The sequence below is a fragment of the Aotus nancymaae genome, unplaced genomic scaffold (assembly GCF_030222135.1).
Source record: "Aotus nancymaae isolate 86718 unplaced genomic scaffold, 86718_ANA_hifiasm-v0.15.2.pri h1tg000010l, whole genome shotgun sequence".
NCBI lineage: Eukaryota > Metazoa > Chordata > Mammalia > Primates > Aotidae > Aotus > Aotus nancymaae.
Genome location: NW_026988421.1, coordinates 18,664,316 through 18,681,603, shown reverse-complemented (window position 1 = coordinate 18,681,603; position 17,288 = coordinate 18,664,316). Strand labels below are relative to the sequence as shown.

General features: G+C 38.5%; 1 protein-coding gene across 5 annotated transcripts in view; it reads right to left on the bottom strand.

The window, feature by feature from the left end:
* GPAM (glycerol-3-phosphate acyltransferase, mitochondrial) overlaps window positions 1–17,288 on the bottom strand; it is a 61,801-nt gene that overhangs the window by 25,991 nt on the left and 18,522 nt on the right. For 3 of the 5 annotated variants that reach the window (XM_064373874.1, XM_012447993.3, XM_064373875.1), the window contains 4 exons: window positions 6,589–6,686; window positions 5,556–5,686; window positions 4,581–4,703; window positions 2,382–2,455 (listed from right to left, as the gene is read on the bottom strand). In XM_064373874.1, coding sequence (XP_064229944.1) covers window positions 2,382–2,455; window positions 4,581–4,703; window positions 5,556–5,657 — 299 coding nt within the window. In that variant the 5' untranslated portion in view covers window positions 5,658–5,686; window positions 6,589–6,686. Of the gene's footprint in view, window positions 1–2,381; window positions 2,456–4,580; window positions 4,704–5,555; window positions 5,687–6,588; window positions 6,687–7,408; window positions 7,428–17,288 lie in introns of those variants that run through there. The other 2 variants (XM_012447994.3, XM_012447995.3) reach the window with 2 other exon arrangements.

Sequence of the window (17,288 nt, the reverse complement as noted above, 5' to 3'; positions counted from 1 at the left end):
AATGTTTGAATAGTGTTACTGTGCCGAATAACCCTATATGAAAACAAAAAGAAATAAGAACATTTGGCTTTATTAGTATGATTAAAAAGGCAAAAATGTGTAATGCTATATATAAGCCGTATCTATTCTGATAAACCATACAGTTTATAGTTATAGCTATGGGCTATAAAAAGATAAATTTGGAGGCAGGACGTAGTGGCTCACACCTGTAATCCCAGCACTTTGGGAGGCCGAGGCAGGTGGATCGCCTGAGGTCAAAAGTTTGAGACCAGCGTGGCTAAGATGGTGAAACTCCGTTTCTACTAAAAATACAAAAAGTTAGCCGAGTGTGGTGGCACACGCCTATAATCCCAGTTATGCGGGAGGCTAAAACAGGAGAATCGCTTGAACCTGGGAGGCAGAAGTTGCAGTGAGCCCAGTGAGCCGAGATAGAGCCATTGCACTCCAGCTTGGGCAACAAGAGCAAAACTCCATTTCCCTCCCCCTCCCCCAAAAAGATAAATTTGGAAGTCTTTTCCTATGATTAAAGGCTAATTTTTTTTTTATTGTCATAGTTTTTTTTTTTCCCCCTAAGATAATCAATGACTTTCTAATTGAACTGACAAGGCTGATCAGTTGAAAGAAGTCAAGCACGATCTAAATATTTGTGCTCTGGGCTAATGAAGCCAGAATTTCTCACTTTTTTACCCCCTCTACATTTTAAATATACCTGAGGTACAGAATATATTCCTGTCAGTAACAAATGACTATGTGGTATTTAGATGGGAGCATGGAGAGATGAGTTTCAGAATAAGAATGCTATAAGCTTTCATTATATAATAATTTGAAACCATTTGTAATGACTACATAATGCCACATTATCATTATCAATTCAGTAACTCTGAAAAGACCCAGAATGCCCTCAATTGAGAAAAAGTAATTTGAGGGAGAATTGTTTACGAATCACCTATTTCGTCATCTCTCCTTCTTACCACTCTCTTTCGTCCTCCTTTCCTTTGTGTAAATCTTCCAAAAGTTTGGCCCAGTATGTTAAATGTTAATCCTAAACTCTTCCTTCAGCCAACATTTTCAGAAATATTACTGCAATGTACAAAGTCCAAGCTCTCTATGAAATCCCTTTGCAACTGACTGTAAGCATTGTGTGTGTGTGTACATGTGCATAAGTGTGAGAGTGACAAAGTGTGTGACCGTATGTGAGTGTGTAAAAACGTTCTAGGCTTTGCTTCACATAATACACATTAGAATTAAATAGCTGAACATGCAGCTTATTTCTTTGAATAGTTTCATACTGCCTAGTCATCATAGCAAATGCAATTTTCCTTAACTGTCTCTAATTGAAGGCAAGAAACAAACAACTTGGCTTTACATATAAAATATCTATTTACATAAGGAAGAGAAGACTATGAGATCCCTTTTCTTAGAATATTATTATCTTATCAAAAACAAATACAACACCAAAGTATCTCCCTTCTCCTTTAAATTTAAATTTAAAAGAGAGAGAGACCAGCAACCTGGGAATGGGAAAGATATGCTCATGTCTTAGACTTAAGTTCTATTTTTCAAAAGTTTACTACAAATGCAAGTATTATCATTCTCATGTGTGATCTAATCATCAAATTATGAGAATTAATTTCATAAAGGCTTCAAGTAGTTGAAATTCTCATAGAAATTTCAAGTATTTCTCACCATCTGAGTCGACCTGCCTGCCTACTCCAGGTATCTACTCTTAGAATTACAAGGACTGCTAGCATTTGGCTACTGATTCTCTTGCCTCACAGACATTCACACAAACTTTCGACCCCCCTTCTTTGTCCCCTTGCCTAGAGTCAAATCAAACAAAGGCCCTTTTCTCTCACACTGGTACTTACAAGCCCATCCCATGTGATTGGAAATTGTAAGAATTCTACGTAAAGTCTTGGGTAAATAATAAAGCAAAGGGCATTTGCTCAATAGAAAAATGTCTTCTAACACTCTACAGATTGGGCAGATTTGAATAATTTATACTTTTTCTAAACTATTAAATAGTTATAATAAATCATAAGAGATTCAAATCTACCGGTCTCCTCAGACAAATATTTCCCACATTTTGGCATACTTCATATCCAAAATCAATAAAAGAACAAGTCAAAGAACACTCTAAGTGGCATCTACACTCTCATGAAAATACTTATAACTACAGAAGTGGTAACAGTAATAGTTCTCTCTGTGGCTATACTGCTTCCAATTTTCAGATACAGCCTCTTGTGTCAGAAACTCATATTTCTCTTAACTCATATTCTATTAACTCTCAATAACTAAAAGCACTTCAGCTTAAAGTGTGTTAACTGATTATTAAGTTTTTCTTTTGAGATGTATTAAAAACATAAGAAATTTCTTTTTACCTTGTGTGAGTTTCATTGATATAAATAACATTCCGCAAACCCAAAGACGGGATACTGGGGTTGAAAAATTTGTCCTATATAAAACAAAGTAAATGTAGACATAAATACACAACTAGATTGATGGTGAAGAGCTCTCATTACTAGTTGTTGATGACTTTAATATCAAGCATAAAAACAGACATTGCCTCAAAAATCTAAGTGAAGAAAAATGTTTGATTGAAAAATACTTTTTAGCCTTCAAAGAAAGTCATAAACTCAAAATTAATCTTTAAAACCTTAAAACCAAAGGAAATAATACCCCTTCCTTCTTGACTCTTCATCTCCACCCTGAAAGAACTGAAGCTACAGGAATGTCAAGATTTCAGTTTTTCCAAAATACAAAGATCATGCTAAGTACCATACAGTTATTGTTGCTTACTACAGCTCCCAAAAATCCTGACACATAAGTTATTAACATCATTTTATAGGTGAGAAACTAAGGCTGGCAGAGGTGTAGAATTCAATCTTATGTCTTGCTCCAAAGAGTATGGTCTTTCTATTAACCCTGAACAACTATCCACTTAATGAGAAATCATATGTCTACTGGAAAGATAATCCAGAGGTAGCTTTACTGAAAAGACAATCTATAGCACAATTCACACAGCACAATTACCTAGTCACACAGGTTATAAGCCACCTTTATCAATATGGGCAAAAAGGTAACTGTTCCACACTGAAATGCTGAAAAAGCATAATGTTCCCTCAACAAAAAATTTAAAAATACTGAAGTGGAATCTCTTTAGAGAAAAGGAAAACAGGATTTCAGAGAAAAGATAGCAAACAGCATAAAGTTATCAATAACAATATTTTTAAACAGATGATTTTAAATGATCATGTCACAGAAGTAATTCAAGATCAAGTTCGGCTCCACCAGGTAGATAGTTAGGAAAAAATCAATCGTCTGTTGTACTATCTACCCTTACTCTAAACTCTAAACCATCACCATCACCCAACAATTTCTTATACTCTCTGACTTAAAAACACATTGTAGCTATTGTTTTGAGTAAACATTCAAAATTAGAATTAGACTAGAGTCAGATCTAAAAAGAAAAGCCACATAACACTGTGTTTAAATCTTGATTTCAAGTGGCCTATTAATCTGAATCAGCTTTACTCCTAGACTAGAAATTTCTAGGATCCTTCAATTCTACCAAATTCTTGCAACAATGCACTTGTGGTTTAAGAGAAGCAATATTTATAACAAGGCATTCTGGAGCAGACCTGAACATTTAACACAAACTGCTTGGGTTCCACACAATTCTCTCTCATGTCAGTAAACCCCTTTATACCAGACTCAGAATTCTACTTTCTGCAAGCCAACCTTGAGTAGAAAATTCACACAGCACAATTACCTAGTCACACAAGTTATAAGTCACCTCTATAAATGGCAGGCACTTAAATGGCAGAATTTCTACATCCTAATAACTGGATCCCAGAGAGAACGTAATATCCAGAAATGACTTTTAAAAGGCAATTCTACTGCCTTTGATATAACCACATGAAATTCTATGTTCCTGTGCTAACCTGTCCTTCTCTTCAACTACCATCAAAAACCTACCTCTCACCCACTCGACTCTTCTCAAAGAGAAATCTACTCTACTACACTGTAACGCAGAAGATACTGCATGGCTCATGTTTTTTCACCAAAATACAAACAATAAACCCATATACACTCTCTAAAATCTTCATCCTAAGATTTTAGGTGATGATCCTTCACTATCACAAAGTCAGAGGACACCTTCCATTAGCCAAGGCTCAGAGCAAAGCCACAGCTTTAACTTCTTCTGTCCCATTATGTCTTTCTTATCTTGCTAGGATTTTAATGTTAAGTGCTAAAGTTCAACACCTAAAAGTTCATGAAGGTTCCCACTAACTCCTTGGAAGACTTAACTGAAAGTAAGATCTACTCTCCCCTTTAAAATCCTACTAAAACCTCAAAAGAACTAGAATGTTATCTAGTATCAATTATGGAACCTATATTTACTACATAAATGAATGGAAAGAAAAAGTGTGCCAACATCTTTACTTGAAATATTTGGTTCATAAACATGAGTCTCTGTTCGGAAAGTGAATTTAGTACAATAAGACCACCCACTACAAAGTTGAAAATCTCCGTATTTCATGCTGTGCATTAAGGCCAACAAGCAGTAAGATTCTTACCCAGCTCTGGGGAGTGCAGGAATAACAACATCTTCCAACAAATGGCCTTTTCCGACTCATTAGGCTTTCTTTCCATTTTAAAGTTGCAGATCTGAAGACGGTAGGTCTAAAACCACACTCACCCTGACAAATATTAAGCAAAAAACAAATAGCGTTTAAATGACAAGAGAATACTCATCTACTTGATCTCAAAAACTAAGGTATTTTGGACAGAAGAAAGACTTATGGCATATTCTTCTTTTGGACACGGTGATTTTCATTTAAGTACTCCCTCCATGATCAACACTTGGATAAAAACTTATCACATAAACAAAAGTTGAGCACCCAAGAATAGTAATAGCTACACACTGAAGGCAGCATTCAAAAATTTAAAAACTAAATTGTAGAAAGTTAAACAGACTTCTGACAGCAAGACAAATATATTCAGACTCCTGGATCTCTATGCTACAATTAACCTTACTCCCTTTTAAACCACACACTCCCACTACAGAAATATAAAGAACTTACATAGTGAGCAAGATTTTACAATTTCACAATATAGGTCATGTTATATTGAAATAGAAAAAACAATCCAAGAAAATATATGCCTTTTAGATTGAATTCATACTATAATTTCCTATTTTTAATTTTTTAAAGTTTACTTCTATTATAAAACCCGTACTTTTTAAGTAAACTCATGGAAAGTACATACTAAGAAAAAAAAAAAAAACTAACTTGACCAAGAACTACTACAGCGTTTTTTTCTATGCAAAAGGATTGTTTCGTTTTCTAACATAATCAGTGTATATAAAGTTTCTACCCATTTTTTCTTCCCAATATAATGCCATAAAATTCTTTATCAGGCTTCATAAAGATACCAGATTCTGTAGCTATTAATCTCTCGTTATTATGTTGCTGCTAGTATTTGCACTTCATAAACATTATTAAAATGAACATTTTTAGGCCGAATGCTCTTAACTCTTATCCTAAACTTACCCATTCCTCACTTGTGTGCTTGCATCGACCAACACTGTATTCTGATGAATTTGGCAGGTAAGAAACATCTATTGTACCAAGGGTCAGTGCAGATTCATCCATGTCACAAAGTGTAATTCCAAAATCATGTGCTATAAAAAAAAATATATATACCATTTAAATTAACAAGGAATTGAGAGAGTAAATACCAGAACTCAAAATTCTGATTTCTATTTTACTTTGCTCCATAATGGGATATCAAATGAACTGATAGGCTTGTACCATGTTGAGTTACAATGTAAAAACTGACTTTGATGTGTTTATATGAACACAGTTAGGCTGCCCTGATTAGAAAAAAAAAATCAACATTTGTATCCTAAGACTTCCTGAATATGTAAGGATACAACATTGTATCCTTAGACTTTCCAAACAAAATAGCTATTACTAGTTATTTGTAAGTGTAAATAAAAGCTTATTTTTATTTCATTTTCATTAATATTTGAATAGTTCCTGGCAGAATGAAGGCATGTTTATTTAAGGCAATTAGGGCATGCCTTAAGTTCCCCCACTTATATTGAATTAAGATCTTAATTTTTCTGTGATGTCCTAAAAGAAATATTTTCACTTTTAATACAAAGATAATACAAAGCTACAAAGCTCTGAAAGAAAAGTACACTATTTTGAAAAATCTGATGTCTAAGTTTTCATCCTTTTCGATAAGCTTTCTTCTACCCCAAGGAAAAAGGTTCACTGAAAGTAAACTCCTAGAATAGATATTAACCCAAAATATAAAAACTCCCTAACATAATCGCTAGTCTCAAATTATTTTAGCTTTTGCCTGTTTCTCACCTGGCCTAAAATCATTCCATTAAAATCCTGAAGGGTCATGTCGAGATTAAGTGTTACTTTGGAAGGCATATTCGGATTTCTTTACAACCCCCACATGGGTTTGCTACAATCACTGCTATTCTCGGCATAACTATCCACCTCCTCAACAATTTAACGTAAGTACAAAGTAACATAATAGGCCAGAGGAGAGAATAAAGCAATGCACCTGGGATGAAAGTTCTTCTGTATCATAACATAAAACTTCAGGACTCAGCTATCAGTTTCGGGTGCAGAATGTCTATACAACAGGGGAGCCGCTGCTGCCTGCGAAAACGAAGAGGGGATGAGGGGAGGAAAAAGAGACCAACTTGTGCCAAGAGAAAGTCCACGTTTTGCACTTCCTCCCCACAGTTCGCTCAAGGTCAAGGAATAAAAAAGAAGCAATACCCCAGAGGCACCAGCCAGCAGACGCTGAGGGAAGCAGACTGGAGGATCTGAAAAAGGCAGAGGCTAGAAGACCAGCTCTGAGGCTTAAACCTTCCACTGCTTACCATCTGTGATTTTTTACTAACATAAGCTGGTTAACTTCTATGCCTTGGTTTTCCCATCTGGAAGATGGGCATAATGAGAGCTCTTACCCCTTGGGTTTCTGAGAGGACTGAATAAATACGAACAAAGGATCTACCACACGGTGGAACACACAGTGAGCACTCAGTCCAATCAATGGTGACGCTATCATTAATTATTTTCAGCACACTGGCTGCTCTCAGAGTACCCCTGCTGCCTCAATGTCCCCCAGGGACCTAGGCGGGCTGGCTGGCGGCGCCTCCGCGCGTGCAGATGCTTAGGGGACTGAGTCCATAAGGACTCCTTCCTCCCCAGCGGAACCCATGCCCCAGCCTGGTCACCCCAGAAGAATTGAATCCTACCCCCACCCTTGCACGAGCCCGACCCATTTCTCAGGAAGAAGCCCGGAGCTCGAAGGACGGGGAAAAAGGGACAGGACTGCCCCAGCAACTTGCAGGAGTCGCACCAGCTCCACGCACCTGTCCCGGCGCTCCAGGCCCGGACAGCCTCCCGCAGCCTATACCCGCCCTCGCAATTCGCACCCCAGCAGCTCCGGCTTCGGTTGCTGCAGCTGCCGGCACTCCAAGTCTCGGCCAGTGCCTGCTGCAATGGCGCGCCCTGATGACGCAACCGGCGCGCGGGATTTATGCTGAGTCGCCGGCGAGCCAGCGCCGGGGGCGGGGCCCGGGCCCGGCCTGTGGGCTTCAGAGAGCGTGCGTGGATCTGAGAGAAGAATGTGTGCAGTCGAACGTGCGCGTATGTGTGTGGCTAAAGATAGTGTGTGAGCGCCTGGACAGATGGTTACACTGCCTAGGCCTTGCGTGTGTGAGTGTGTGTGGGTATGTCATTGTGCTTTGTGTGAATTCAGCTTATCTGGGAGTCCTATATCAGAGAGGAGAAAGCTACACAGCGAAAAAAGGAGCTGTGGAAATCTACAACAGAGCTCACTTCTGCTGATTAGAGAATGTGTGTGAGCAAGCTTACCTACGGCCAGGAAATAATCATCTATGAAGAAAAGAGAGAGCAGTAACTAAAGCTTACACAGGGTAGGAAATTAATCCTGCTCCCAAAAGGCAGAGTAGAAAGATACCCAGTGATCATACAGGACCAGAAATAGTACCCAATCCTGGCACCCAGACTGGAAAACCTCATAATTCACAACTCAAATGATTTTGTTTGAGTAATGGGGCAAAATTAGCCCTAATGTAAATGCTAGTCTGATTCTAAGAAATCTTAAAAGTCAGCCCCCAAAGGATTAAGCTATTTTTAAGAACAAAGTGTCTCAGAGTAAAGCACAAAAATATTTATAGGAAATTAAAATATACCAACACCTAACAAGGTAAAATTTGCAACGTCTGGAATCCAATCAGAATTATCAGGCATGCAAAAAGAAGCAGGAAAGTAATGAGAAAAAAAAATCAACCAATTGAAAGCATCCCAGAAATGACAGAGATGATAAAATAAGAGAACAAGGACATTAAGAAAGTAATTATGATTGTATTCAATGTGTTCAAAAATAGAAAAAATAGACTGAGCATGGGAAGTAGAGATGTGAAAAATCTTTTTTCTTTAAAAAAGACACAAACCAAACACATAAGAGATAATAAAATCACTGAGATTTTTAACACACACACACACACACACACACACACACAGGATTAATAGGATAGACATTACTAAAAAAGAAACAGTAAAAAACATGAAAGCATTGTGATAAAAACTATCCAAAATGAAACACTGAGAGAAGAAAAAGACTGAAAATAAAAATAAACAGTATCATTGTGCCTAGTATACATGCAATTGTAGTCCCTGAAGAAAATGAGAAATATGAGGTGAGAATAGATTAGGGAGGACAGAATGAAAACTTTCCAAATTCAACCAAAACTATAAACTCATAAACCCAAAAAGCTCAACAAACTCAGTAGAAACATGAGGAAAACTATACCAAGAAACATCATGTTCAAAATGTGTAAAACCATTGATAAAGAGAAAACCTTAAAAGCTATTAGAGAGAGAGAAAAAAGACATTACTGTACAGAGGAACAAAGATAAGAATGACAGAAGGTTTCTCACCAGAAAAATGCAAACAACCAGAAGATGGTGGAGCAGCATTGTAAGTACTGAATGAAAAACCTGGCAATCGAGAATTCTTTTATATTAATATATAACATGTACATTTTATATGTATTATATGTATATCAAAACAAGACTAAATAAAAACATATTTTGACAAAGAATTGCTGAAAGAATTAACCACCAGCAGGCTTGTTCTGTAAGCGATGTTAAAGACAGTCTTTCAGGCAAAAAGAAAATGCTATCAGATGGAATTCTGAATCTATGCAAAGGAATTAAGAGCTTAAGAAACCACAAATACGTATGTAAATAATTTTTCTTATTTTTAAAGCCCTTATTTTTATTTTTATTTTATTTTATTTTTGAGATGGAGCCTCACTCTGTCACCCAGGCTGGAGTACAGTGGCGTTATCTCAGCTCACTCCCAACTCCACCTCACCAGGTTCAAGCAATTCTCATGCCTCAGCCTCTTGAGTAGCTGGGGTAACAGGCACCCACCACCACACCCAGCAAATTTTTTTTTTTTTTGTATTTTTAGTAGAGTTGGAGTTTTACCACATTGCCCAGGCCAGTCTCAAACTCCTGACCTCAAGTGATCCACCTACCTTGGCCTCCCAAAGTGCTGGTATCACAAGAATGAGCCACTGTGCCCAGCCATTAAAGCCCTTTTAAAAGATAGTTGTTTAATGCACAAGCAACAACAATACTTTGTGGGGTTTATAACATATATAGAAATAAAATATATGATGACAATGGCACAAAGTCCAGGAAGGAAGAAGTATTCTGTTGTAACATTCTTGTTTTATGCACTAAGCTGTATAATATAATTTAAGGTAAACTGTAATAAGTTAAAGATGTATACTTTAAGCAAAACTAAGGGTTACCATTAACACATCAACAAAGAAGATTAAGCTGAATTTTAAAAATGTTTAATGAATTCAAAAGAAGGCAGGAAATGAGTGTGGAGAAAAGAATAGATAGAATGAAGAGAAAATACATGGCAAGATGGTACATTTAAACACATATAAGTAATCACCCTAATTAAAAGGCAGATATTGTCAGATTGGAAAGAAAATGAAGATCCAACTATATGCCACCTATTTAAAAACTCACTTTTAAATATAAAGACAAATAAGAGTAAAAGGTTAGAAAACAGTATGCCATGCTAATGCTAATCAAATGAAATATAGATGGTTATATTAGTATCAGGCAATTTATAGAGGATCATTTTATAATGATAAAAAGGTTAATTCATAATAAGGACAAACCAATTCTACATATTTATTCCTCTAATACAGTACTTCAAAATACATAAATAAAAAGTAATCAAATTGCAAGAAGAAATTTTAAAAATCTACAATTGTAGTCAGCAATTTCAATATCCCTCTACCAATAACTAACAGAACAGTGGGTAAAAAATTAATAAGGATATAAAAGTTGGTTGTACGATACTATCAACCAACTTGGCCTAATTGACATTTATAGAACACTCCACCCAGTAACAGGAGAATAAACATTCAAATGCACACAGAACATCCACCAAGATAGATCCTATTCTGGACCATAAAACAAGTCTCAATGCACATATGAGGATCTGAATTATATAAAACATACTCTGAGCATAGTGGAAATTAGAAAACACTAACTTAAAGGTATCTGAAAAATCCTTAACTAGTTGGAAACTCACATACTTTAAAAAAATCATGATGTTAAAAAAGTAAAAATCAGAAAGTACTTTGAACTGAATGATAATGAAAACACAACATATCATACTTTGAGGATTGCAGCTAAAACAGTACTTAGAAATTTATAGTCCTAAAACTCCTACACTAGAAAAAAAGAAAGATCCCAAATCATTGATCTCAGATTCAACCTTAAGAAAAAAGAGTAAATTAAACCCAAAGTAAGCAAAACAAAAACAGAAAACAATAAAGGGCAGATATCAATGGAAACAGAAAAATTTTAAAATAGGAAAATAAAAAACAATTAAAACTGAAAGTTAATCCTGTGACAAAATCAGTAGAATTAATGAACTTTTAGCCAGATTCCTAAGGAAAAAAGAGAAGGAGGACACACGTGATTGCTATTAGGAGCAAGAAGAGTGGCATCACTACAAATTCTATATACATAGCAATGCAGCCTTTCATTGCCCAGGCTAGTTGTCTTTTGTTATCAGGGTGATATTACCAAATGTTAGATTTCCTATCTTCATAATGACAGTCTGATTAGAGCCTATAAAAAGTTGATCCCACCCATTAGACCAGCAGAGAAGCTATTCCCTATTTCCCTCTCTATGATTTTGTTCAGGACAATCTCCTGGCCAACTCTGAAAAAATAATGAATCATAATATCTAAGCCAATTATGAAAATGGCACACACCCTGCATTTGTGAAAGTAATGTGCATGTACCTCTGTGTACACTACATTTTGTTTTGTTTTGCCATTTTCCAGGTTTTCAAGGTATTTTAAAACCTTTTCTTCTGCTGTTCTACATGTTGACCAGTATACCCTCTACGTTTTAACATGGCTCCTTCTCATGATGATCCTGTAAGATATTAAGATCCTTAATTTACAGATAATAAAAATGGGCTCAGAGTAATTAAATAAATTGCCAAAATCAACCAGACAGAAAGCAACACAGAAGGGATTTGAACCTAGGCCTTTCTCATACTAAACTTCATATTCTTGACAATAATTCAAGCTGCCTTCCTAATATTCCCTGTTCAAAGGCTCCCCTTCAGACTGATGCAGATTAATTGACCAAAACTTCCCTGGATGCATTTGTTCAAGTAGCTGCACGTCTACCTATGTATAGTAGCATTTCACTGCAAGAAAAATGTAAGGACATTGTCAACTGACTTGCCAAAATCCAATAATAAAGTATCTATTAAATTCCCTTATATAAAATATAATGATTGTTCTATCAAAAACTTTTAAAGTAAGTAGCTTGGCATGAATTATTCTTACTGGATCCGTGCTGTTCTCATTATGACCTACTTTTCTTTGCGCTGCTTTTGTTTGTTTATTTATTCAATAAATATTTATAGAACATCTATTTCATGCCAAGCAAGCTACTGCAGACACAGCGTTGAACAAGACAGCACCATACCTCCTCCCTTTGAGATTATAGTCAAAATAGTCAAGAATATTTACACTATGCCTGTTTAATCATTGTTTCAAAAATCAGCATCAAGTTCATTGAGCTGTGGCTTCCAGAATTCACTTCCTAGTTCCAGCTGATTTGGGGCAGTCACTGAGACCTGCCTGTTTCAGACGTATTTCCACCCTCTGGTTATATTCAGGGTGATCTCTTGTATAGTTCTGAGAAAAGAATGAATCAAGCTATCTAAGCCAATTATGATAATCTTGTTCCCTAATACTGCAACAATTCTTGCAGCCAAGACGGTCACATGACCCAGTTCTGGGCAATGTGAACTGAAAGCAAGGCAAATTGAGGGTTCCTGAAGAAGTTTTTCTTTCCTGGTAAAAGAGGACACAGCTGGCACTGCTTTCTTTTCCCCTTTCCTCCCATTTGCTTTGTAAGTCAATGTCCAAACCCAATACCACGAAGCATACACCTCTGGATTCTGCCAAATCTCTACCTGTGGAAGCCACTATAATGTTGTCTTCCGTCACTCTCGGGTAAATGCATTCCTGATCATTACCAAGCATGTTTATTGTAATGAAATGGGCAGCTTAGAGCCCTATTGCAACACATCCCAAGCGCAGTTTATTTAAACAATTAGCCAATCACTTTTTTTACTGCTTACCTATACTCTGTGAGGAGGATACACTCTAGTTCCTGTTTTTAGAAATTCAAGCTCTCATTAGATAAAACAAAATATACATGGTTAAATAGCTACAAATAAATAAATAAATGCATTTCTCATTATATTTGAGCCTGGATCTCATTGCTAGAATGACTCAAACATTCAAAAATAATAACAAAAGAGAGAGAGAATGTCTAGAAATAGTCCCTACCAGTGTATCACATGCTGAGGGGTGGTAGAGAAGGTGACCTTAGATTCTGCCTTTAAGAAAAGGTCTTAGGCCAGAAGAGAGGGAAACCCCTCTGACTTACTTTTACCACATTTACGGCATAATAAGGACTTCATTTTGGCCGAAATCTGCTTCATCAGGAAATTAATCAACAGACTAAGCTTCAAATAAGAGACGTTAAAGGATGACTGGAATAGTTGTAGTGCCAGCTGGAAATGTCTGTAAGTGCACACCACATGTGGACTGCTACTTGCATTACCCATCACATATATACTGGTTTATGAAATCATAATTCAGAACTGAATAATTCAGAGAAGCAAATAGTGAATATTCTTCCTCCTTAGGAGAAGGCAGAATCTTCCAAAATGCTGCCCAAAAAAAAAGTGAGCCCATCCTACAGACACAGACAACTATTTCCTTAGTCCCAAGCAATTGCTCCCAAGCGATTGCTCCCAAGCTATACAATATTTCTTCTTACATACACACTTGCTTCCAAGTCTTAAAGAAGACTGACCTGTGGCCAAACATCATGGCTTATAATAATGTAAACTTCCTGGGCTCGAGCATAAGGCATGCTGGGACCTCATTCTAGGAGGGAGAGTGAGGAGGGCAGAGCCAAACAGAAGGGAAGACAAGCACATCTTCCCAGATACTGAAGTTAGTTATAACAAGACATAGTGTTCAAAGAATACACCAAGCCCAGGTCCAACTCAGACAGCTTAGAATGGAAAGGGTCTTTGTGATGAGGCAGGTTAGAGCAGCAGTCCCTCAAGATGGTCATCAAATACACCGGAGCCAGGCAGTAGACAGCCAGGCTTCTGGGAGATCTCTCTTGCCATCTCCCACCAGATAGAGTATGTGACAAAGTTCAACTCCCCAGGAAGAAAACACAGTGGGAACTAGGTAGTGCTGTGACACTACCTAGGCAGGTATGTCTGTGACACTGGGCAGGGCACCAATACTGGAGGGAAACTGGGGCTCTGCATGTGATAACTAGCAGAATCAGCTTGGATGTCTCTTAATTTTTAACTACTGTTTGCTCATTCTTAAGGAATGAAACGTATTTTTCCCTTCTCCCAGGAGTGTAGCCAGGCTCTGTGGTTTAAATCCTCAGGTTCCCTAAGCCCTAGAGTAATTGCAATTAACTGCTTTTTTGTGATCAAACGCCAAAAAATGAGAAGCTGCTTGACTGGAGTTGGTATCCAAGAAGACAAACCCTAAATGGGCCTTTGTTTTCTCATGGACTCAAGCCAGACTGTGGGAGGAAAGATTGTCCAAGGACAGAGTGGAGGCCAGGATGGCCTAGGCATTGAGAAGGAACAGGGCTCAGGGGTCTGATGGTGGCTCAGATCTGAGATCCTTCAGATGCAGAGCCTTGGAGGTGGCAGGACTTCAAAAAAGAGTGAAGATGGGGGACTGTGAAGAATGAGAGTCTAGCACCTTAGAAACCTCAGTGAAGGTCCCAGTGGCTGAGTATGTCATGAAGGGAATGGAACTTCAAGTACCAGGCAGAGCCCAAGTAAGGTGCAATCAGGAAGGGGACCGGCCTGAGCCGACCCAGGACCTCTGCTTGGCTTCCACACAACACAAGCAACAGGGTAAGAGGTAGGAGGGTGGAATACCCCAAATTCCCCAAATTATCACTCTTGGCCTTTAAGAGAAATTTGACGTAAGCTGTTTAAAGACAGGTTAGTACAGTATTCATTCATTCATCCATTCATTCATAACACACTAACTGAGAGCCTTTTTTTGCAGCAGGCATCTTGCTAAGTGCTGAAGACACACAGATGAAAAAGTCACACACAGATGAAGAAGTCACACACAGATCCTACCCTTGTGGAATTCATGGTCTCATGGCCTATGGTAGGTAGGGATGGAGACAACAGGAAGAAAGATAAACCCACTTTTAAAATTACAAAGAAATTTTTTAAAGTTCACTAAAGAATCCAAACAGCATCTGTTTCAGAGAAAAACAGAGGTGGTCGATATTGGATAAGGTGGTCAGGGAGGACTTCTAAAAGGAGAGAGCAGCTACACTGAGGCCAGGGTGTGAACAGGGCTCAGCCAAGACGGGAGTCCAGAGCACACCTTTCCAAGAAGAGAGAGGAGCACACGCCAAAGCCTGCAGGGAGGGCAGAGCTTGGCAGAGAGTGAGAACTGAACGAAGGCCAGTGTGGCGGGGGTGAATAAGTGGGAAAGTGGCAGAGGGAGGAAGCGGGAACGCAGGGAGACCAGGTCTTTTTAAGCCATAGTAAAAAGTTTAGAAAATTCCAAATAAAATTGTGACATGTGCCATAAATGTCATGGAGGTATGTGAATACCCTTTACCTTGTAAGAGTAGAGAAGGATGAATCAAAATGGAAGCCAAGGTCTATGGACTTGGTCAACCAGGAAGAGGGGAAGTGGGCAATGATTCAGGAACTATGTTGTATGCAGGGGCCTGCCTGCCTGCCTGGGTTAAATTGGCAGCAAAGAATCTAGGTAGGAAGAAAGTTAGTACATTTTGTTAGCTACATTTTATTGAGCACTTTCTATGTGCCAAGCGTTATTGTAAGTACTTTAGAGGCATTTTCTCAAACAATCACCTGTGTCAGTCATGGAACCATCAGGAGAAAAGAACCCATGCCAGACAGCTCAGTAGTGAGACTTTCATACAGAGAACTACTTCGAAAGGTCTTGGAAGAGCTGAGAGGACAAAAGAAGAAGAGTGAGGCCTAGAGATCAGCGGCAACACAAGGTCACTACTCTCCCTCAGGCTGGAGTGGCAAAGAGACATGTTGACAGAGCCAAGAGCTATCACCTCATAGGCTACAACTGGGACGAAGGAGGGGTTCCTGCCCAGGGGGAGCCAAAACCATGGAGCCACCACTGCTGGAGGTGCCACCTGGGAAAGAGGGAGATACCATGACCTTTGACCTTTCTCTGCCAATTGGGCTGACCCAAGCTTCAAGGAAGCCTGAGGAATAAGTTCACGAGGGGGCCATTGTCCTGAGATCTAGAGTAGAGCAGGGAAGGATGAGGAACAGATCCGAGGGCAAACAGGCAGATGAGGGACCTGTCCTCTCAACAGCCCCATGGGTTAGAAACTATTATCACTCTTGTTTTCAGATGGGGGAACTGAGGCACCAGGCAAGGTCAGAATCTGTAAAGTGGCAGAAACACACTTTGAATTCAGGTTCTACCTGACACTAAAGCCCAAACATACAACTGATATATTATTCAGCTAGCTTAGGCAAGAACATGGTAGTTAGAGCTGGACTAGCAGATCCCAGGTCTGAAAACAGGATTTGCTTTGGAAGTGGCCCTAGTTCTTCAGTTGTCCTCATCTCAAGGCCAGGCTGCCAAGACCTTGTGCTTGGAAAAGGTACTTCTTGCAGATACTGTGGGGGACAAAAGAGGAAATGCTATTCCTCTGAGCTTGGATCCTCGCAAAATTTGTCTTAAAATTTTTGAAACTCTTAAGATGAACCCTTAAGGTTACTTTGTTCTAGGAAAAGTGACTCTGTATCAGTCAGAATGGGCTAGGTTATAATACAGTAACAAAAGTCTCAGTCTTGAAATAACAGAGTTTATTTCTTGCCTATGCTACAGGTCAACAGCAGATTATTCTGGGACTCTGCTCATAATGGTCACTGAGGGACACAGGCTGAGGAAGGTTCCATGTTGACACATGCCTTCATGTTTGCCAAGGCTGGAAAAGAGAGTGTAGTAAGTTGTGCACTGGTTCTTAATCCGCTTTGTTAGGTAAAGAAGTGCAATCCTACCGTGTGTCCCCAACCAGATAACTAAACATTTGTGAACAGCTGTAATGACAATCAAACCACATTAATGACACTTCTAGTTAGGCTGAGATAAACCAAAGATCCTAATGTAGAATGAAGACACTTAGAAGCTTCTAACAAGACAGGCTACACTATATAACATCATAAAAGCTTGTCTTTGCTGTGCTCAGAATTGCATCTCTGAAGACACTATGTCTTTCAGGAAAATCTTTTGTTCCTAAGTATTGCTTAAGACCATTTCCCTAAAGATCACCATTGCTTCTTGAAAGATACTATCCAAGATGGTTTGTGGAACTGAGATACTGGCTGGAATGATGTAAAAAAAAAGTGTCTTGTCTTCTGGAAGAGAGATCCTAACGTAAACTAGATTCTAACATGGACAAGCCCAGACTCATTCCAAGCTTCCTACTGTTGTATAACCTGACGGCAGACTACTGGGGAGGGATGGCTTGCTGAGCAAGTCCCAGCTCCGGTGCAAAGAGCAAGGCAGTTGCTTGGCTTTCAC